At 44.1% G+C, this 23456-nt stretch overlaps 1 protein-coding gene across 1 annotated transcript in view; it reads right to left on the reverse strand.

The window, feature by feature from the left end:
- LOC115128302 (B-cell CLL/lymphoma 9 protein-like) overlaps positions 1–22712 on the reverse strand; it is a 34305-nt gene extending 11593 nt beyond the window's left edge. The window contains 7 exon segments of the mRNA XM_029658033.2: positions 1384–1570; positions 1684–1791; positions 2276–2622; positions 9691–10124; positions 16634–16706; positions 20850–21030; positions 22539–22712. Coding sequence (XP_029513893.2) covers positions 1384–1570; positions 1684–1791; positions 2276–2622; positions 9691–9989 — 941 coding nt within the window. The 5' untranslated portion in view covers positions 9990–10124; positions 16634–16706; positions 20850–21030; positions 22539–22712.
- Between the last annotated feature and the right edge of the window lie 744 nt (positions 22713–23456).

The raw sequence follows: 23456 nt of genomic DNA on the forward strand, positions 1-23456 counted from the left end.
TAACTTTAAGCATCAGCTGTCAGAGCAGGTCACAGATCATTGCACCTGTAGATAGCCCATCTGTAAATAGCCCATCCAACTACCTCATCCCCATATAGTTTTTTTCTCTCCTTTGCACCCCAATATCTCTACTTGCACATTCATCTTCTGCACAGCTATCACTCCAGTGTTTAATTGCTAAATTGGAATTTATTGCCTTACCTCCCTAATCTTACCTCATTTGCACACACTGTATATAGCTTTTTTGTATTGTGTTATTGACTGTATGTTTGTTTATTCCATGTGTAACTCTGTGTTGTTGTTTGTGTTGCACTGCTTTGCTTTATCTTGGCCAGGTCGCAGTTGTAAATGAGAAGTTGTTCTCAACTGGCCTACCTGGTTAAATAAAGGTGAAATATATATATTTTAAATTTTAAATGACTGTTTTGCACACTCTTGGCATTCTCTCAACCAGCATCATGAGGTAGTCACCTGGAATGCATTTCAATTAACAGGTGTGCCTTGTTAAAAGTTCATTTGTGGAATTTCTTTCCTTAATGCGATGGAGCCAATCAGTTGTGTTGTGAGAAGGTGGTATACAGAAGACAGCCCTATTTGGCAAGAACAGCTCAAATAAGCAAAGAGAAACTGCAGTCCATCATTACTTTAAGACATGAGGGTCAGTCAATACGGAACATTTCAAGAACTTTCTTCAAGTGCAGTCTCAAAAACCATCAAGCACTACGATGAAAATGTCTCTCATGAGGTCCGCCACAGGAAAGGAAGACCCAGAGTTAACTCTGCCGCAGAGGATAAATTCATTAGTTACCAGCCTCAGAAATTGCAGCCCAAATAAATACTTCACAGAGTTCAAGTAACAGACACATCTCAACATCAACTGTTCAGAGGAGACCACGTGAATCAGGCCTTCATGGTCAAATTGCTGACAAGAAACCTCTACTAAAGGACACCAATAATAAGAAGAGACTTGCTTAGGCCAAGAAACACAAACAATGGACATTAGACTGGTGGAAATCTGTTCCTTGGTCTGATGAGTACAAATTTGAGATTTTTGGTTCCAACCGTTCCCACCGTGAAGCATGGAGGTGGTGTGATAGTGTCACCAACAAAGCACAGTCACACTCACAAAACACACAGAATAAAGCCCATTGAGTGGAGAACATTTAGCAAAAAGTTAAATCTATGCACGCCTAAATATCTTATATTGAGTGATAATTAACTTGTTTTTTCGTACCAAGCTAGCAGATAAAAGCTGGCAGATAATTGTCTTATTTCAAGATATTTTACCTTCATATGACAATCAATACGGCGATTAAGATCAAATATCTTGAAAAATATATTTTTGCAGTGTAATATACATTCATTCGCTGTGATCGGCCTTACTTGTTGGCCATCTCTGTAGTGAAGACATAAACCACTTTAGACCCAGCCTTCTGACCACCCGCCGACTCCGACGCTGCGCCCTGGCCTCCTAGTGGATTGTGGGAGGGCGTGGAAGAGCGGCTGAGTCCGGCGTTGGAGGGAGGATGGGAGTTGGAGTCCTGGGGCTTCACGTCACTGGAGTTACAGTCTGGGGAAGGACAGAGAGGATCATTGGTACTGTAGTTTTCAGTAGCAGGTGGAAATGGGGATGACCGACAGAGACACAAACACATACACAAAGTCACACACACACACACTCACTGAAGAATCCTTTGTCGTCCTCATCACTCTCTCCTCCAGAGCACCAGTCAGCTCCACTGTAGGGCTGCCTCCTCTCAGCCACACACATCCTCTTCACCCTGTTACTGTCTGTATACACACACACAGTCAGTGTGTGTGTAGCTGTTTTCATGTGTGTGCGTGCGTTTCTACAGACCAGAGTTTGAGCTGAGCTCCCATGTCAATAGCACACACAAACACACTTTCCCCTCTCCCCTCCCTTCTCTAAGTGCAGTCCTGTGCACCAGACTCCCAGGAGCAGAGGAGAGACCGACACAGCAGTGGATCAAGGGCAGAGTGCGTGACCATAATGACACACTTTCAGGGGCCTGCTGCTGTTTCCACAGCCACAACACATGTTCACACAGAATGGATTCGTAACATGCCCACTAACATCAACAGCTATTGTGTTAGAGAAACAGAAATATATAAGCACTTTAGCTTCATGGAAATGCAAGCTTAGAAAGTAGGAAGTCATCAGTAAATAGTACACTACTTCATACCACTACGTATACCGGTACTCAACTTGACATATTTGAGCTGAATACTACTTGGAGTGCAGTGTAATACTCACCCTTGTCATCGCTGGTGGGCGTGACTGTGTCTGGCTGCTGCTCGTTGTAGGACTCCACCGAGGTGCTCCTCTCTCTTTTTACCTTCACCTTTGACCCCTGTCCCCCAGAGGTCAGGCCCTGGCCGTTCTTCAGCCCCCCCATGCCCCCTGGGCCCGTCCCCAATACACCCCCCTGCTGGGAGCCCTTAACACCCACTGTCTTGAGGTCGCAGGACGAAGCCTGAAGTTGGCTGCCGCAGCTTCCTGGTTTGTTCTGATTGGGCAGTTTGGAGTCCATTTGGGCGGCACCACCGGAGGGAGACATGACAGGAGGGGAGCGGACCATGACTTCTGGCTTGGGTTTAGGACTGAGAGAGGGAGAGATGAGGAGGAGGAGGGAGAGAGAGAAGTACTTATCAACTGTACAGAAATAAACTGAAGCAAATTGTACTTCATGCACTCTTTCATAGTGACAGACAGTGAAAAAAATGTCAGCATAATTTTTATTTAACCTTTATTTATCCATGTAGTCTCATTGATATAAAACTCTATTGACCTGGTCATGGTTAGGCAAGAGGGAAGGCAACTTTACTTAGACTTGATGAGGAAGAATTACTGGAGACTTGGGTCATGACATTCCAGTAGAATCAAGTGCATATCTCACACTCTGTGTGTACGTGTGTGTGAATGCCACAACAGATATGGCTCCCCAAGTAGTACACTCAGGGAGAATCTCAATTGCATACTCCTCACATCCCTTCTCCTGTCTCTAGCCAGACTGCAATCCCTCCTCACATCCCTTCTCCTGTCTCTAGTCAGACTGCAATCACTCCTCACGTCCCTTCTCCTGTCTCTAGTCAGACTGCAATCACTCCTCACCTATAGTCTGAAACTTCCATCATTGAAGTTGTTTGTGGTGACGAGGGGCGGAGAAGAGTTTTACAAAACAAAGTCATCCGCGATTGGATCGTCTAACCCAGTGGTCACCGAAAGGCATTCCTAGTCGATCCCCAAACATTTCACAAAAAAACACGATTAAAATGTGCAATCATGTTTTTTAATTCGTCTTGTACTGTTTACGGTAGATGCACTCGATTCAACTCACCTGCGCGTCGAGTAGGCGAAGTGTTCCCATTTTATGTGTCTAAAGGTACAAACTCTGCCATCCCGGCGGGCCCGGAGAGCAAATCAAGTGCACTATATTGGCCACGGTCTACCGCTGGCCAATCGGATGGCTCAGTGTAACGTAGCGGACATAAAAGAAAGCTACAGCGAAGTTGATACTGTGAGATTTCAAAGCTTTTAAAACAATGACTAGAGCGACTGTCAACAAATACAGCAAAGAGCTGCTGTTTTTATGAGTGAGTTCATGTTTTAAAGTTCTTACTCAGCACTGTCAACACTTTTTATAAGCCATAAAATGCGCAATTCTTCCAACTTCCACTCGCGCTACAACCAGCATTGTAGCTGTAATGAATGAGTAGGAACGTATCGATAGGCTTGCGTTGTTATTTGCAGCTTGGGTCTATATTTCACTTTCTCTGTTCACAGGAGTAACAACATGAATTTGTGCACGAGGCAGAAATAATGCAGTGCGACTTCAGTTTCGCCATCAGCTGGAAAACGGTGTCCCTTTTTGGTCAATGTCAGCGGAGGAAAGGGAGAGCGGAGGGACATTGAGAGGCGGACCCCCAGTCTGCTGCTCTCTCCCTCCACTGAGACTGACTATCAGATGCAGGCACCATCAGCCCAGTACATTTAGAATAAAAAGCACATTATTTAAATGTATGGTCACTCAGCTGTGCCTCACAAGTAATACAACAACTGATCTATTACCGGTGCGATAATACAGCCTACCTCAAATGTTGAAATATCATTGAAAAGAATTGTCTGAACAACAATGATTTGGCAGGGCAATTCAAGCAAAGCTAATATGCGGTGATAATGTATTGGGCCTATAGCCTAGTAAACCTACTGCACAAACATTGCTACAGTACTGTTTTTAATTGGCTAATGTTGCATATGCTTATGTTTTTTAAGTCATGTTAATTCTAAAAATCTTGGCTGTAGATCTCGGCTTGCATTTTGACTCAGAAAGTCATCTTGGCTCAAAAAGGTTGGTGACCACTAGTCTAACCAATCTGAGCATCAAAGCCGATGACAAATTTTCAAACAGCCGCTTAACCCATGTGTGTTCTTGCTCTGGCTCAACCTATTGATTTCTGAACCAATTAGAAGGCCCCGAATGTGTTCCCAGTCGCTGAAGGGTCGGACAGGTACTCCGGTCCAGACTCATTGCAGAGAAGAAACTAACGTCTGTGGGCGTGGCATAGGGTTTCGGCCCGAGCAGTCGCTGAAGGGTCGGACAGGTACTCCGGTCCAGACTCATTGCAGAGAAGAAACTAACGTCTGTGGGCGTGGCATAGGGTTTCGGCCCGAGCAGTCGCTGAAGGGTCAGACAGGTACTCCGGTCCAGACTCATTGCAGAGAAGAAACTAACGTCTGTGGGCGTGGCATAGGGTTTCGGCCGGAGCAGTCGCTGAAGGGTCGGACAGGTACTCCGGTCCAGACTCATTGCAGAGAAGAAACTAACGTCTGTGTGCGTCCCTCCCCTCTGATCTTCTCCTCCGATGGGTTTTGAGAAGGAGGCAACGAGAGGAGTATGCCATTAAGATTCTCCCACAGTCTCTGTTAGTTCTCTTACTTCCCCACCACGACTTGTTTCCCCTAGAAAAGCAGTGGTGGCAAAGGTCGCAGGAAAAAGGTGGGGAGATAGAAGTACAGTTCTGGTGACTTTTAAAAGGACATTCTACTCAAACGATTCCAAATTATTTTATTTGGAGTTTTTAAAGTCAGACTTTTAGAGAACAACTTTACATTTGACACAACATCCTAATTGTTATTAATATTTCAAATGATTTTGAATAAGCATGAATTATTCAACCGAGAACAACTGTTTCAATTACAAAGTATGTAATTTCCCTTTCAAGACACCATTGTCCTGTGAAGAGTTGTTGTGCAGTTGTTCCTAAACCATATGCTACAAACTCTAGTTGTAACTGCCTTTTTTAATGATGCCATGCGTGCAATTACATGAAGAAATGTTGAACATGGTCTGATTATCAGAATGCATGTTTCTCTCCCTGTGGCACCCGCAACTTGAATGCACCTCCCGTTAAAGCCATTTTACTATGGGGTTGTCTGATTTTGCTGTTCTTTACTAGTCTTGTTGACAGAGGAAAAGTAAATGTGGACCTTAGTGCTGCTTTTGATACCATCGATCACCACATTCTTTTGGAGAGATTGGAAACCCAAATTGGTCTACACGGACAAGTTCTGGCCTGGTTTAGATCTTATCTGTCGGAAAGATATCAGTTTGTCTCTGTGAATGGTTTGTCCTCTGACAAATCAACTGTACATTTCGGTGTTCCTCAAGGTTCCGTTTTAGGACCACTATTGTTTTCACTATATATTTTACCTCTTGGGGATGTTATTCGAAAACATAATGTTAACTTTCACTGCTATGCGGATGACACACAGCTGTACATTTCAATGAAACATGGTGAAGCCCCAAAATTGCCCTTGCTAGAAGCATGTGTTTCAGACATAAGGAAGTGGATGGCTGCAAACTTTCTACTTTTAAACTGAGATGCTTGTTCTAGGTCCCAAGAAACAAAGAGATCTTCTGTTGAATCTGACAATTAATCTTAATGGTTGTACAGTCGTCTCAAATAAAACTGTGAAGGACCTTGGCGTTACTCTGGACCCTGATCTCTCTTTTGAAGAACATATCAATACCATTTCAATGACAGCTTTTTTCCATCTACGTAACATTGCAAAAATAAGAAACTTTCTGTCCAAAAATGATGCAGAAAAATTAATCCATGCTTTTGTCACTTCTAGGTTAGACTACTGCAATGCTCTACTTTCCAGCTACCCGGATAAAACACTAAATAAACTTCAGTTGGTGCTAAATACGGCTGCTAGAATCTTGACTAGAACCAAATAATTTGATCATATTACTCCAGTGCTAGCCTCTCTACACTGGCTTCCTGTCAAAGCAAGGGCTGATTTCAAGGTTTTACTGCTAACCTACAAAGCATTACATGGGCTTGCTCCTACCTATCTCTCTGATTTAGTCCTGCCGTACATACCTACACGTACGCTACGGTCACAAGACGCAGGCCTCCTAATTGTCCCTAGAATTTCTAAGCAAACAGCTGGAGGCAGGGCTTTCTCCTATAGAGCTCCATTTTTATGGAACGGTCTGCCTACCCATGTCAGAGACACAAACTCGGTCTCAACCTTTAAGTCTTTACTGAAGACTCATCTCTTCAGTGGGTCATATGATTGAGTGAAGTCTGGCCCAGGAGTGGGAAGGTGAAAGGAAAGGCTCTGGACCCACGAACCGCCCTTGCTGTCTCTGCCTGGCCGGTTCCCCTCTTTCCACTGGGATTCTCTGCCTCTAACCCTATTACAGGGGCTGAGTCACTGGCTTACTGGGGCTCTCTCATGCCGTCCCTGGAAGGGGTGCGTCACCTGAGTGGGTTGATTCACTGATGTGGTCATCCTGTCTGGGTTGGCGCCCCGCCCTTGGGTTGTGCCATGGCGGAGATCTTTGTGGGTGGGATGGTAAGTTGGTGGTTGAAGATATCCCTCTAGTGGTGTGGGGGCTGTGCTTTGGCAAACTGGGTGGGGTTATATCCTTCCTGTTTGGCCCTGTCCGGGGGTGTCCTCGGATGGGGCCACAGTGTCTCCTGACCCCTCCTGTCTCAGCCTCCAGTATTTATGCTGCAGTAGTTTCGGGGGGCTAGGGTCAGTTTGTTATATCTGGAGTACTTCTCCTGTCCTATTCGGTGTCCTGTGTGAATCTAAGTGTGCGTTCTCTAATTCTCTCCTTCTCTCTTTCTTTCTCTCTCTCGGAGGACCTGAGCCCTAGGACCATGCCCCAGGACTACCTGACATGATGACTCCTTGCTGTCCCCAGTCCACCTGGCCGTGCTGCTGCGCCAGTTTCAACTGTTCTGCCTTATTATTATTCGACCATGCTGGTCATTTATGAACATTTGAACATCTTGGCCATGTTCTGTTATAATCTCCACCCGGCACAGCCAGAAGAGGACTGGCCACCCCACATAGCCTGGTTCCTCTCTAGGTTTCTTCCTAGGTTTTGGCCTTTCTAGGGAGTTTTTCCTAGCCACCGTGCATCTACACCTGCATTGCTTGCTGTTTGGGGTTTTAGGCTGGGTTTCTGTACAGCACTTTGAGATATCAGCTGATGTACGAAGGGCTATATAAATACATTTGATTTGACAATTCTAGCATCTTCAAAGTTAATCTTGGCAGAAATATTTTTATTTTTTGTTGTTGTTGTGTGGCGGCATCAATTTAGTGAGTACAGGGAAAACACTTGACACAACCAGGGACACAGAGGGGAAACAGGCCAGAGCCTGGAGCTAGAGTTAATGCCCAGTGAACAGACTCCTGACTGAGGAGTCTCAGTTGGAAAAGAGGCCAGAGAGTCAGACGGCTGGCTGGGAGTGGACCAAACTGACCTCTTGTCCCATCAACCCCTCCCCATCTCCCCCTACCTCTTTCCTCACTCCGCTCTTTCCATTGCCGGGAGGAGAGACTGCCAGAGTAGTGAATCACACACACACAACCTAACATGTGTGCAGACTAATACATAAACACACACACACTCCTTCAGCATCTCTATTTGTATGGAGGCACCCTAATTGAAAAAGAGACTAAAAACAGTAGGCCTACTGTGTTCAAGACATACGTTGTGGGAAATCCCCCAACCTACCATGAGCCATCATTATAGCTACTAACCACTGTGCTGTACATACATCATCATTATAGCTACTAACCACTGTGCTGTACATACATCATCATTATAGCTACTAACCAATGTGCTGTACATACATCATCATTATAGCTACTAACCACTGTGCTGTACATACATCATCATTATAGCTACTAACCACTGTGCTGTACATACATCATCATTATAGCTACTAACAACTGTGCTGTACATACATCATCATTATAGCTACTAACCACTGTGCTGTACATACATCATCATTATAGCTACTAACCACTGTGCTGTACATACATCATCATTATAGCTACTAACCACTGTGCTGTACATACATCATCATTATAGCTACTAACCACTGTGCTGTACATACATCATCAGCCAATACCTACAGTTAGAAAAGGTTGGTGACCACTGGTCTGAGTCAGAATAATCCTATGCAACATTAACCAATTAAAAACAGTACTGTAGCAATGAGGTATGTGCAGTAAGCTATAGGCCCAATACATTATCACTGCATATTGGCTTTGCTTGAATTGTCAATACATTGTTGTTGACCTTATTAAAAAAATATATATATATATAATTTTATTTTCAACATTTGAGGTAGGCTGTACAGCTGCAGTGCTTGTTGTAGCGCAAGCAGGAAGAACCTGCATTGTATGGCTTATAAAAGTGTGGAATACAAAGTGTTGACAATGCTGAGTAAGAACTTACACATGAACTCCCTCATAAAACCACCATTTTGCTGTATTTGTTGACCGTCTCTCTAGTCAGGGTTTTAAAAGCTCACAGTATCAACCTTGCTGTAAACTTTCTTTTATGTCTGCTACGTTACTGCAGACCCAGCAATCTGAGCCATCCGATTGGCCAGCGGTAGGCCTATAATGCACTTGATTTGTTCTCCGGGCCCCCCTGGGAAGGCAGAGTTTGCAGCTTCAGACACATGAAATGGTTCAAAATTTGAACACGTCGCCAACCCGGCGCGCAGGGCAGCTGAATCGGGTACACCTACTGCCAACAGCACGAGATTAAAAATAGGAATGCAAGGCTTTATTGTTTGAGAGAAATATTTGGTGATCGACTAGGAATGCCCTGTAGATCACAGTTGGTATAGGCAAGTATAGGCACAGTACAGACAGACCGAGGGAAGGGAAACACACACACCATTTTCTCACTGGTCAATAGTGAGGTAGGAATAATGTCTGCCAGAGTATTATATTTGGCTCGGATCACAACCATGTACAACTGACAGGGGCAGTTCTTCACAACCGTAGGCCAGAGACACAGACCATAATAATCTGGCGGAGAGGAGGATCAGGGCGGCTGCTTCTCAGTGGCCATGAGAAAAGTACAGCTCAGGAGAACAGGACACTTCCAACTGGCAGAGACAGCCCCATACCACACCCTACTGACACACACAGCTGAGAGAGAGAGAGAGAGAGGGATGGTAGGCGTTTGGCAGGGCAGATGCTGATTTTCAGTGGCTCCAGAAACATGAGTCAGCAGAGAGAAGATCCAAACACAGTGTACTCCCTGACCCCAGGACACACGCCACTTTTACTACTACTACTACTTTACACAGACAGACACACGTACACTCGCTCTCCCTCACCTCTGTGTGTTGGTGGATGGGGAGTTCTTCAGTCTGTTGTGATGAATGGAGGGGGCTCCCAGCACCACAGAGCAGGGTGGGGTGATGAGCTGGTGGGGGCTGCCTGTGTGTGTGTGAGGGGCTTTCCCTCTGCCGTTCCCTCGGCCACCCGAACCTGGAATACTGTTCCCGATATTCCCAAGATTCCCCCGGCTGTCCTTGGCCTCCTCTCGTTCCTTCTTCCCTCGCTCTTTCTTGCTGAAGTGTGTTGCTGCCGTCCCTCCTGCTGTGGCAGGCCTTTCCTCCTGGACCTCCAACATGCTCTGTGTGTGTGTGAGTGAGTGTGTCTCAATAAGACTGTGTGTGTGTCAGAGAGAGTGTGTGTTTCTGTGTGAGGAAGAGAGTGGGTTTGTGCATGAAGTTTCCCCAAGGGGCTCTCACAGCCCTTGGGCACTCTGTGGAGAGAAGACAGAAGACAAATGTAAGGACACCTTTACAACAATTGTCATTGCTGTTACATGGTCATTGGTTATAACATTTGACAATAATTCTGTTGTGTATCATCCTTTCTGGTAGAAGTGATGGGAGTCCCTGGATGTGGTTGACTGGGGGAAACACAGAATACTAATGGAGGCTCCACTGACTGAGCTCTCAATTATGACTGCCTGGATTCTTATTGACCACAGAGCCCACACCGGTTCTTACACTGTGTGCGTGTGTGTGCGCACGCGTGTTTGCGTATGCATTCTATGATGCAGCAGTGTGTGTGTGTTTGCCTGTGAGTGCATATGCATTCTGTTGCAGCAGTGTATGTGTGTTTGCCTGTGAGTGCATATGTATTCTGTTGCAGCAGTGTGTGTTTTATCCCCCTCTGGTAATGACATGAGAATCCACAGTGAGCAGCACAGTCAGATCACACTGTCATCCCGCAAATATTTAGGAACTCCTCCAAAACACTCATACTGTAACCGGCTCCAGAGATCCACGGGGGGCTGCTGGGACTGGAATTAACAGACAATCTCACACTGTTAGCTGCTCCTACATGGGCTAACACTACTGTACAGGGTTGTGTGTGTGTACAGCGAGAGAGAACTCCATAGGGACAGAGAGTGCTTTCAGAAAGTATTCACACCATTTCAATTTTCCACATTTAGTTGTTACAGCTTGAATTCAATTGAGATTTTGTGTCACTGATCTACACACAAAAGCCCATAAAGTCAAAATGGGCATTTTGTTTGCAGAAATGTTTTGAAAAACTTTTTTTTTCTTTCTTTGGAATGTCTTGAGTCTATAAGTATTCAATCCATTTGTTATGGCAAGCCTAAATAAGTTCAAGAGTAAAAATGTGCTTAACATATTGCAAAACAAATTGTGGTAATAGTGGTTAACATGATTTTTGAATGACTACCTCATGCATACAGATAATTGTGCGGTCCCTCAAACGAGTAGTGAATTTCAAGCAAAAATTCAACCACTAAGACCAGGGAAGTTTTTCAATGCCTAGCAAAGATGGGCACCAATTTGTAGATGTGTAAAAAAATATATATATACACTTTTGAGCATGGTGAAATTATTAATTACACTACGAATGGTGTATCAATACACCCGGTCACTACAGGCATCCTTCCTAACTCAGTTGCCAGAGAGGAAGGAAACTGATCAGGGATTTTACCATGAGGCCAGTGGTGATTATAAAATAGAGTTTAATGGTTGTGATAATATATATATATATATATATATATATATATATATATATATATAAATTTAAAAAACTGAGGATGGATCAACATTGTAGTTACTTCACAGTACTAACCTAAAATGACAAAGTGGAAAGAAGAAAGCCTGTACAGAATACAAATATTTCAAAACATGCATCCTGCTTACAACGAGGCACTTAAGTAATACTGCAAAAATGCAGCAAAGAAATGTACTTTTTGTCCTGAATACAAAGTATTGTTTGGAGCAAATCCAAACCATCACGGAGTACCACTTCATATTTTCAAACATTGTGCTGTCTGCATCATGTTATGGGTATGCTTGTCATCGGCAATAACTATATTAGTTTTTGGGGATAAAAATAAACGGAATACAGCTATAAGCACAGGCAAAATCCTAGAGGAAACTCTGGTTCACTCTGCTTTCCAACAGACACTGTTTCAGCAGGACAAAAACAATAACTTAAAACACAAGGCTAACTCTACACTGGAGTTGCATACCAAGACGACATTGAATGTTCCCGAGTGGCCTAGTTAGTTTTGAAATCGTCTTGAAAATCTATGACAAGACTTAAAAATGTCTGTCTAGCAATGATCAACTTGACAGAGATTGAAGAATTTTTTTAAAGAATAATGGGCAAATATAGTCTACTGAAAAAATATATAAAATGCAACATATAAAGTGTTGGTCCCATGTTTCATGAGCTGAAATAAAAGATCCCAGAACTGTTCCATATGCACAGAGTTAATTTCTCTCAAATTTTGTGCACAAATTTTTGTAACAAACTTGTTAGTGAGCATTTCTCCTCCACACAAACACACCATGTGACACTTAAATAAAGTCCACCTGTATGCAATCTAACTAATTATGTGACTTCTGAAGGTAATTGGTTGCACCAGATCTTATTTAGGGGCTTCATTGCAAAGGGAGTGAATACATATGCACGCACCACTTTCCCTTTCTTAGATTTTTTTTAAACAAGTTATTTTTTAAATTTCACTTCACCAATTTGGACTATTTTCTGTATATCCATTACATGAATTCCAAATAAAAATCCATTTCAATTACAGGTTATAATGCAACAAAATAGGAAAAACGTCAAGGGGGATAAATACTTTTGCAAGGCACTGTATGCTGAGGAAAACCTAGTGTATTTACAAAGAAATTAGTTCTGCCTGAGCCTTAGAATAGCAAAACCACTCTGTCTTTCCTGTTGTAGCTAAATATACTCACATCAGTCTTACACACACACACACACACACACACACACAGCAGGAACTGTCAATCACCCTCTCCCTCCAATCACACACTAACGAGACGCTAATTGGGCCGCTTGCTGACATTCCTATTAAAACAGAACAAACACGCAGCACCCACCACATACACAAGCAACCACTAAAGCCTTGTTCACACTGGCAGTTTGAAGTGACTCAAATAAAAATAAAAATGCATATCTGATTAGAATCTGTTATTCTTCCTGCCAAAAAGCACATGTAATCGGATATTTCAAGCCACAGATCTGATTATTGGCCATGCGGCTTGTGTCTAAACGGTCAAATCGGATTTATTTGTTCTTTAGACTGATATGGCATATTTTGTTGTGTTTATATTTTTGTTGAATATAAGCAGGCATACGTACATACAGAACAAGAATATAAACAATACATGTAGTGTTAGTCCTATGTTTCATGATCTGAAATAAAAGCTCCCAGAAATATTTCATACACACAAATAGCTTATTTCTCTCAAATGTAGTGACCAAAACATGCACAATGTGTTACATGTTTAGTGAGTTTGCAGGCCATGGAAGAAGTGGGACATTTTCAGCTTCCAGAAATTGTGCACAGATCCTTGCGAAAAGGGGCTGTGCAATATATTCTGAAACATGAGGTGATGGTGGCAGAAGAATGGCACGACAATGGGCCTCAGGATCTCATCACGGTATCTCTGTGCATTCAAATTGCCATAGATAAAATGCAATTGTGTCCATAGTTTGTAGCTTATGACTGCCCATACCATAACCACACAGCAACATGGGGCACTTTGTTCACAACGTTGACATCAGAAAACCGCTCGCCCACACGACGCCATCTGCCCTGTAGAGTTGAAACCGGAATTCATCTGTGAAGACGACACTTCTCCAGCATGCCAGAGGCCATTGAAGATGAGCATTTGTCCACTGAAGTCGGTTACGACGTCGAACTGCAGTCGGATCAAGATCCTGGCGAGGACGACGAGCACGCAGATGAGCTTCCCTGAGAAGGTTTCTGGCAGTTTTGCAAAAGTTCTTCATTTGTGCAAACCCACTGATTCATCAACTGTCTGGTCTCAGATGATCCCGCAGGTGAAGAAGCCGGATGCGGAGGTCCTGGGCTGCAGGTGAAGAAGCCGGATGCGGAGGTCCTGGGCTGCAGGTGAAGAAGCCGGATGCGGAGGTCCTGGGCTGCAGGTGAAGAAGCCGGATGCGGAGGTCCTGGGCTGCAGGTGAAGAAGCCGGATGCGGAGGTCCTGGGCTGCAGGTGAAGAAGCCGGATGCGGAGGTCCTGGGCTGCAGGTGAAGAAGCCGGATGCGGAGGTCCTGGGCTGCAGGTGAAGAAGCCGGATGCGGAGGTCCTGGGCTGCAGGTGAAGAAGCCGGATGCGGAGGTCCTGGGCTGCAGGTGAAGAAGCCTGATGCGGAGGTCCTGGGCTGGCGTGGTTACGTGTGGTCTGCAGTTGTGGTGCCGGTAGACGTACTGCAAAATTCTCTAAAACGACATTGGAGGCAGCTTATGGTAGAGAAATGAACATTAAATTCTCTGGCAACAGCTCTGGTTGACATTCATGTAGTCAGCGTTCCAATTGCATGCTCCTTCAAAACATGAGACATCTGTGGCATTGTGTTGTGTGACAAACTTTCACATCATAGAGTGGCCTTTTATTGTCCCCAGCACAAGGAAGCACCTTTGTAATAAGCATGCTGTTTAATCAGCTTCTTGATGTGCCACACCTGTCAGGTGGATGGATTTTCTTGGCAAAGGAGATATGCTCACAAACAGAGATGTGAACAAATTTGTGCCCAATTTGAGATAAATAAGTTTTTTGTGTGCACAGAACATTTCTAGGATATTTTATTTCAGCTCATGAAACATGGGACACCTTACATGTTGTGTTTATATTTTAGTATATAGAGTTAGATACAGTACAACTATATACACACACACACACAAAGAGAAGCCCCAGCAAAACAAACACGTATATGGTAACGGCTAATCGGAGAGGTTCCTCTCTCTCTTAAACTAGCTGATCAGTTAAACAACAAATGTGCTTCTTCAGTAAAGAGCCGCTGATATAAAGAGTGATTTCCACATTTAAAAAGAGGCAACTTAATTAAGTTTTGAAGTGCAGGTTTATTTTTTTTTACACAGCTTGCACACAAACACACACTACCCTCTCTTAGCCCCGCTGGCTGTAAATGGCCTGCAGATGTTTCAGCCTCATTTATGCAAATCCAATATCGCAGCTCAGCCACAAGAGCAGTCGTGCTCTCTCCCTCTAAATCATTTTAAACACTATTTGTTAACACTCTCCCTTGCTTTTCTCTCCTCTGCAAGACCATGATTCACGCACGCACACACACACACACACAGCTAAACCTGGATAACCACTGGAACGGCATATTAGACACACTAGTCTTGCACAATGAAAACATATTTACATGTAGCATGTGTCAACCTAGCCTGGATGTCATACAATGCAATAGCACCCCACACACTCCAATTTCAACTGTAGGTACACACACAAGACAATAAAGACAGAAAATACCTTTGACAGACAGAACACAGGCGATAGCAGAAGGAACATTCATCTGTACACTATGCAGCTCCCAGTTCATTTCACTGAGTGTTCTAGTCCTTCCAACCAACATGTCTGAGACAGGGGGATGCCTTCCTCTTCCTGCTCTGATTGGCTGACAGCTTACACCTGGGATCTCACCTGTTCAGGTGACTTCCTGTACCCGGTGCCAGACAGGCAACACGCCCTGGAGATAACACACACACGGAACGCACAGAATTCTTGGAACTCAGGATAATGGCTAAATATAGCGCTGTGACGCCAAGGGAGAGGTTTGTGACATACAGGTAACTGCCAAAATAATGGAAACACTTGAGTAAATGAGGGATACAACGTATATTGAAAGCAGGTTCTTCCACACAGGTGTGGTTCCTGGTTTAATTAAGCAATTAACATCCCATCATGCTTAGGGTCAAGTATAAAAATAGTTAGTGCTATCAAGATCATTGGGAAGTCCTTAACCATAACCATTTCAATGGGGTAGGGGGATGTCCCAAGGATCCCGGATAGCACGTACCGAATAAAAATGCTAGGTAGGCCATTATTTTAGCTACCATGGATTTGCCCACATATAAATACAATGCCCCCCATCCACAGGGGAAAGGGTGGTCACTGAATGTTATCATGCTCATCAAACAGCCCAATTGAACACTTTTGGGAGACTCTGAGACAGCCTTTTCCACCACCATCAACAAAGCACCAAATTATGGAATTTCTTGTGGAAGAATGGTGTCACATCCCTCCAATAGAGTTTCAGACACTTGTAGAATCTATGCTGAGGTGCATTGAAGTTGTTCTGGCTCAACACCCTATTAAGACCCTTTATGTTGGTGTTTCCTTTATTTTGGCTGTTACCTGTACAGAGACAAACACATTCATACGCACCCACACAGTTATGAGTGAGCTCTTGTTCCTTGTGAATGTGAGCCATGTCAAATGTTTACAGTGAACTCTTCGACTGTTCCGCATACTTAACTCATACATTAAGTATGCGTAGGGGCGGCAGGGTAGCCTTGTGGTTAGAGAGTTGGACTAGTAACCAAAAGGTTGCAAGTTCAAATCCCGAGCTGACAAGGTACAAATCTGTCATTCTGCCCCTGAACAGGCAGTTAACCCACTGTTCCTAGGCCGTCATTGAAAATAAGAATTTGTTAACTGACTTGCCTAGTTAAATAAAGGTTAAAAAAAATATTATCATCGGCTTTAGCGCACACACACGTCTTTCTCTCTATCGCTTTACCCATCAATGTGCCTGTCTCTAACCATATTAAACTCAACATATCTAGCTAGTAATGGCCTCTTATAAAGAAAGACTTGCTGTAGTGATGCACACCGGCATCCAGGGCCCTCACTCTCCTCCCCACTGTTACGCTGTAATGTCATGTTTAGGACATGACTATGATCACATCACTCACCATGTCCATCATTGTCATGATATAGATGTGGCCATCCCTGCAACGGGAAGAGAAACGTGTGTTACTCCAAAACCTGCAGGCAGAAGAGACGGAAAAGGTTACACGAGACACACAGCTGACTCACGACTGACACATCTGCTGTCTGAGCCTGGGCACGGTGCCATGTGTGTGTGTCAGCCAAGCGGGCAGCAGGACTGGCACTCAGCAGCTCTTCTGCTCCTCTGATCTCTGGCTCACACACTTCATCACACATTATCCCTCTCTACCTCACTCACACCCCTCTCTGTTTCTGTTTGAGGGTGTAATATAATTAGTAACATATGATAATACAAAGCACACACTATCACTTTCCTTAACACACAGTTATATCCATCTCAAATACGTGCGCACACACACACACACAAACAGCACAGAAGTTGATAACAGACTGAAGTATAATCCTTAACATTCTTTGTTTATTCATGGAGTAGGTACTATAGGTGGAGAGATATTGATTTGATGGTTTCTGACTGCAACTCCAGTGCTTTCAACACACTAGCTCCTGTCTCCTCCCCCCTTTCCCCTCCCTCAGCCATGTTCTCCTTCCCTCCCGCAGGTCGCTCCCACACTCCGGCCACATTCCTCCATAGCTCATGCCGTGAGGACTCCCTGCGGCTCAAAGCATTGTGGGAAATCCCAACAGTCGAAGGGAGCCTTCGGAGGCCCTGTGCCCCACAGAGACAGACAGAGGGAACACACACTCCTCTCTACTCCCAAGGAACTGGGTAGGCCCGGCTAAATGTTGGCGACATTGAAATAGCACAATGCAAATATTTTAAAATATTTCCATTTGATGTGCAAAAACAACTAAATAAAATGTGTTGGTGCGTTACACACATATAAACATTCCAGTCTATCAAACAAAACATTTATGATGGTTTGTCGTACAGCTGGATATGGTGATGTTAAATTTATGTGGTCCACTTCTATACTGTACACCTCCCCTCCACCCAATCCTTTACTGGTGAGCAGGAGGAGCATGTAGTAATGCCTGAAAGAGAGACCATGTAATTGATTAGTGATCCTGGGGAATGGGAGGCGCATCGGGACAGAGAGCAGATTTAGCTGAGCTCAGAAACAGAACATGCAATGTGGCCTGTCTGGTGTCTCACACACATTACATACTGCACATACACGTCTCCAATAAGGTCCTACTGACCAAACGTGTACAATAAATGGTGTAGAGGTCATATTTGTGCAAGTAATTATTATCTTTGATGATCACAAATTCACACACACACAACCTTTTCTTCTCTAGCCCAACATTAGCACTGTGGAGAGAACATGAGTCAGGGTCTGTCCCTGAATTAACCCACTTTAACCTGGTGTTTCATTCCCATGGGATTTTAAAAAATACTGGCAAAGACCTGTCCAATTAAATGCACAGGCAGACACAGAACTACACACACACACAGCATTCAGAAAGTATTCAGACCCCGTTTCAGCCTCATTCTAAAATGTATTAAATTGTTTTTTTCCCCTCTCATCAATCTACACAATACCCATAATGACAAAGCAAAAAAAAGGATTTTAGAAATGTTTGCAAATGTATTATAAATAAAATACTGAAACATCACATTTACATAAGTATTCAGACCCTTTACTCAGCACTTTGTTGAAGCACCTTTGGCAGCGATTACAGCCTCGAGTCTTCTTGGGTATTACACTACAAGCTTGGCACACCAGTATTTGGGGAGTTTATCCCATTCTTCTCTGCATATCCTCTCAAGAGCTGTCAGGTTGAAGGGGAGCGTTGCTGCACAGCTACTTTCAGGTCTCTCCAGAGATGTTCGATGGGGTTCAAATCCTGACTCTGGCTGGGCCACTTAAGGACACTCAGAGACTTGTCTCGAAGCCTTAGGGTCATTGTCCTGTTGGAAGGTGAACCTTCACACCAGTCTGAGGTCCTGAGCACTCTGGAGCAGGTTTTGATCAAAGATCTCTCTGCACTCTGCTCCCTTCATCTTTCCCCTCGATCCTGACAAGTCTCTCAGTTCCTGCCGCTGAATAACATCCCCAAAGCATGATGCTGCCACCACCATGCTTCACACCATAGGGATGGTGCCAAGTTCCTCCAGATGTGAAGTTTGGCATTAAGGACAAAGAGTTCAATCTTGGTTTCATCAGACCAGAGAATCTTGTTTCTCATGGTCTGAAAGTCCTTTAGGTCCCTTTTGGCAAACTTCAAGCGGGCTGTCATGTGCCTTTTACTGAGGAGTGGCTTTCTTCTGGCCACTCTACCATAAATACCTGATTGGTGTAGTGCTGCAGAGATGGTTGTCCTTCTTGAAGGTTCTCCCATCTCCACAGAGGAACACTGGAGCTCTGTCAGAGTGACCATCGGGTTCTTGGTCACATCCCCGACGAAGGCCCTTCATCCCCCAATTGCTCAGATTGGCCGGGCGGCCAGCTATAGGAATTCTTGGTGGTTCCAAACTTCTTCCATTTAAGAATGATGGAGGCCACCATTTTCTTGGGGCCCTTCAATGCTGCAGAAATATTTTGGTACCCTTCCCCAGATCTGTGCCTTGAAACAATCCTGTCTCGGAGCTCTACGGACAATTCCTTCAACCTCATGGCTTGGTTTTTGCTCTGACATGCACTGTCAACTGTGGGACCGTATATAGACAGGTGTGTGCCTTTCCAAATCATGTCCAATCAATTGAATTTACCACAGGTGAACACCAATCAAGTTGTAGAAACATAAAGGATGTTCAATGGAAACAGGATGGACCTGGGCTCAATTTTGAGTCTCATAGCAAAGGGTCTGAATACTTATGTAAATAAGGTATTTCTGTTTATTATTTTGAATACTATTTGCAAAAATGTCTTCACCGGTTTTCCCTTTGTCTTTATGGGGTATTGTGCGTGTATAGTGAAGAGGGATTTAAAAAAAAATCCATTTTAGAATAAGGCTGTAACGTAACAAAATGTGGAAAACGTCAAGGGGTCTGAATACTTTCCGAATGCACTGAGAGAGAGAGAGCGGAGGGGAGGTAGAGGGGAGAGAGAGAGGAGGGGAGAGAGAGAGAGAGAGAGAGAGAGAGAGAAAGAGAAGAGAGGGGAGAGAGAGAGAGAGAGAGAGAAAGAGAGAGAGAGAAAGAGAAGAGAGGGGAGAGAGAGAGAGAGAGAGAGAGGGAGAGAGAGAGAGAGAAGAGAGGGGAGAGAGAGAGAAGAGAGGGGATAGAGAGAGAGAGAAGAGAGGGGATAGAGAGAGAGAGAAGAGAGGGGATAGAGAGAGAGAGAAGAGAGGGGATAGAGAGAGAGAAGAGAGGGGATAGAGAGAGAGAAGAGAGGGGATAGAGAGAGAGAGAAGAGAGGGGATAGAGAGAGAGAGAAGAGAGGGGATAGAGAGAGAGAGAAGAGAGGGGATAGAGAGAAGAGAGAGGATAGAGAGAAGAGAGAGAGAGAGAGAGAGGGGGGGAGGGAGAGAGAGAGAGAGGAGAGAGAGAGACGGGTTGGCCTACAACGTCACAAAAAGGATGCGCATGGATGTGGCTAGAAGCGTTGCTATGATTCTGAACGGTCAGATAGCTAGCAATAATGGCACGAGGCCTTGTGGTGACAAGAAGTCCTGTGGGAAATCGTAGGTGGATTGTTTCAGCTCGTTGTATCTTGTTATTGATGCCATGTCTTGTTATGGGGTGTTTTGACAGATTTAAAAAATATATCATGTAGATGTAAGCCCAAGGAAGAATTGCATTGTCATTGAATACTGCATTGTTGGGTTTAGCGCTTGCAAGAAAACCATTTCACTGTACTTATGTATGTGACATGAGAACTTGAAGACCCCAGGAAGGGGTCTTTCAAGCTGAAGCACATGATGCATCTCTACCTTTCTCTAAACACACATTTCTCTCCTACTGTTTGACCCCAAGATTTTTACTTGAAAAGCCACGAAGTAAACAAAATAGGAAACATTAGGCCAATTCACTCAGGAGAAAAACACTGTGGATTAGATGACAGTGTGTATAGTTTTCTCAGGCAGAAAGCTTTGACTCTCCAGTGTCCTCAGTATGTACAGATCACAGATAGTGCTGCCAGCCCAAAACAATCCAGCCCTGAGTCATCCCTACTCACGGCCTTGAATGTTCAACAGGCATTGAAGCAGGCAAAGGCAAAGGTAGTGTGTGTGTGTGTGAGAGATACAGACAGAGTATAGTGATTGATAGGTTACCTCGGTTGGTCCCCAGCCCCCTCAGCAGGGCCTCATATGGAAATACAGCCCGCGGGTCCTCAGAGTCACAACCTTTGAACCCTGACTCCTCCCACTCAGAAAAAGACAGGCTGAAGGCAGGAGTTGATCCTTGCTCTGTCACTGGCAACACCCTCACAGGTCACTGCAGCCAAACACACACCTAAGAGAGACAAAGTTTTACTCAACATCCAATCATTTTGACTTCTGTTGCAAAAATACTTGTAACACTGCCAGGAGCGATACAACAGCAGCAATTACTCAAATGTAAACTAGTTCAGCCCCTCTTCAGTAGAATAGATTATATCTAGGAACTAGTTATCCCTCTCTAGAACTAGCCTACGGTAGTTCAATGATTAAATGGTCTCGAGCCTTAGTCCTGGAGAGATACAGGGTGTTCAGAATTGTATTTTCTTCCAGACCAGAATTATTACAACTTCACAAATCAACTTATCAGTAATAGTGTATTAGTTGATTCAGATGTGTTAATGTTGGGCTGAAACAAAAAGAGCACCATCCAGGGCCAGGGTTGGTGGGGAATACTGGATTAGAAGAGAAAAGACTTCAGTCCAGAAGGGACAGATTAGGGTTCAGGGTAAGCAGGTGTGTGGACTCTAGCCAATCAATAATATGAATTGATCAATTACGTGCCTGGGAGAAACAAACCACAACCCTTGACACACACAGTCATGCAATGCCACTTAATAATATATCTGGCCTTGGTTAGTTCAAATATCTGGCATCCTGACTGACATCACTTGATTTCAAATGTCCCAATCGCAGAATAGACTATACAAGAGGCTACAACCAGATAGAGTAATGTAGAGCTGGCACTGTAGTAATGCGGTAAACTAGCTATACAGTTATAGCCATAAATACACCGTAAAAATATATATAATTGTAGGCCTAGTTTGCAAACGAGTGAAAAACTCCTGAAACAAACGAAATAAGTGACCCCATGAAATCTCAGCGTCTCACTGGCTAACGTTTTGCGTCCTCAGTATTTCAGGGCGCTCCAAACTCCAACTTTTTCCTCCTAAAATAAGTTGTTCCTGTTTCGCCCAAGAACTGGGGGAAGGGAATACTACAGCTCTCTCACACAGCCCCCGCCAGCGCAAACAAAGTCGGCCCCGAGAGGGGCTCTCACCGCGGTTGCCACTCGCCACAACCCTGCTTGTCCAAATCAGCGCCCACAGACAGACAATACTTAAAAAGGGGAAACATTATAAGCTTTGTCTAATAGAAAAATATAGCCACTCCCACGACAAGCAGTGTTACATTTTCAACTTCAGTACAGTAACCATGTAGAATGTTATCGTCACCGAATTCGCTTGATCTCAATAGCACGTAGGATAGGTTCTCTGTGTGGATAGCCTAATAGGGTAGGCTACTAAGGATAGGCTAGGCTATACGTTTGTTAGGCCTATAGTGGACCTACAATAGCCTACGCCTTTTTCAAGCAAATATAAATTGTGTTGTATATTGCTTGCGCCGAATTGTATTGAAGAATGTGGCACATGCATGCTGCACCGTAGGCTATTTTCATTTTCGAGAAGCAAGATTGGTACTCCAGTAAAGCGTAAAAAGCCATATTCCTCCGCGCGTAATATCATATCCTGTCAACGTTGTGTGGAATTATCCTCCGTAATCACGAGAAGAAAAAAAAATCACCGTTGATGAGAAGAAACGATCTTTCCTTGTCAGACCGGGTACGCTGGGTTTTGTGGCCATCCTTCGGGGACAGAGGTAGGTAAGAGCGGATACTGGACTGAGATGTCCCCGGGAGGAGGACCCCCGTGTAGCCTTGCCAGGAGGTGAGCGGCCACAGCGACACTTTCCCCGAAAACTCACCTGGAATAACTCATCGGGCTTGCTTCGTTTAGTAGGCTACGTTCTATAGTCTAATTGTAGCGATGAAATAGCTACATTATTCGACCAATGTTATAAACAGAAATGTCTCCCCCCCTTTCGCCGTAGCTTCCAGCGGTCCTACTACATTATATCCATAACTAAGATTTCCTGCTGTCTCCCCCGCCCGTCCCAGCGTGTTGGTTTAGTCCGAATTCTATGTAGCAATTCTAGGTCAGGTCTATGTGCCAGTGAGAATGTAACTGTCGGAGAAGGGGACAAGAAATGCCGTCTCAAGACAGAAAACGGGCAAGTAGACTTTTGAAAATTAGAATATTCAACTGGTTTGACGTGAAACCCATTAAACTGTGTGTACGTAGGCTACACATATTATACCATTACCTGCACAATAAAACACACAGCATTCACCGCAGACTGTATGTAGCATTTTGAGTCTATCCTCATTAAGAATCTACTTCAACCAAAATCCCTCGTCTCCCCTCCTTTCTTGCAATGTCTTTTCATTTGAATCCTACACTCGGTTGAATCCTACTCACAGAATCCTACACACAGTTAAATGTGTCTACATCTGGTAGACACATTGATTCAATTATTAAAGTGTCAAAAAGTCTGACACAGAGAGGGAAGGTGATATTAAGAAAAGAGTGACTTATAAAATATGCCTATACCAAAATAGTGACTTCTAGGATATGCATATATGAAAAGAGTGACTTCTAAGAT

Source organism: Oncorhynchus nerka, linkage group LG1, assembly GCF_034236695.1.
Source record: "Oncorhynchus nerka isolate Pitt River linkage group LG1, Oner_Uvic_2.0, whole genome shotgun sequence".
In the NCBI taxonomy this organism is placed as follows: Eukaryota; Metazoa; Chordata; class Actinopteri; order Salmoniformes; family Salmonidae; genus Oncorhynchus; species Oncorhynchus nerka.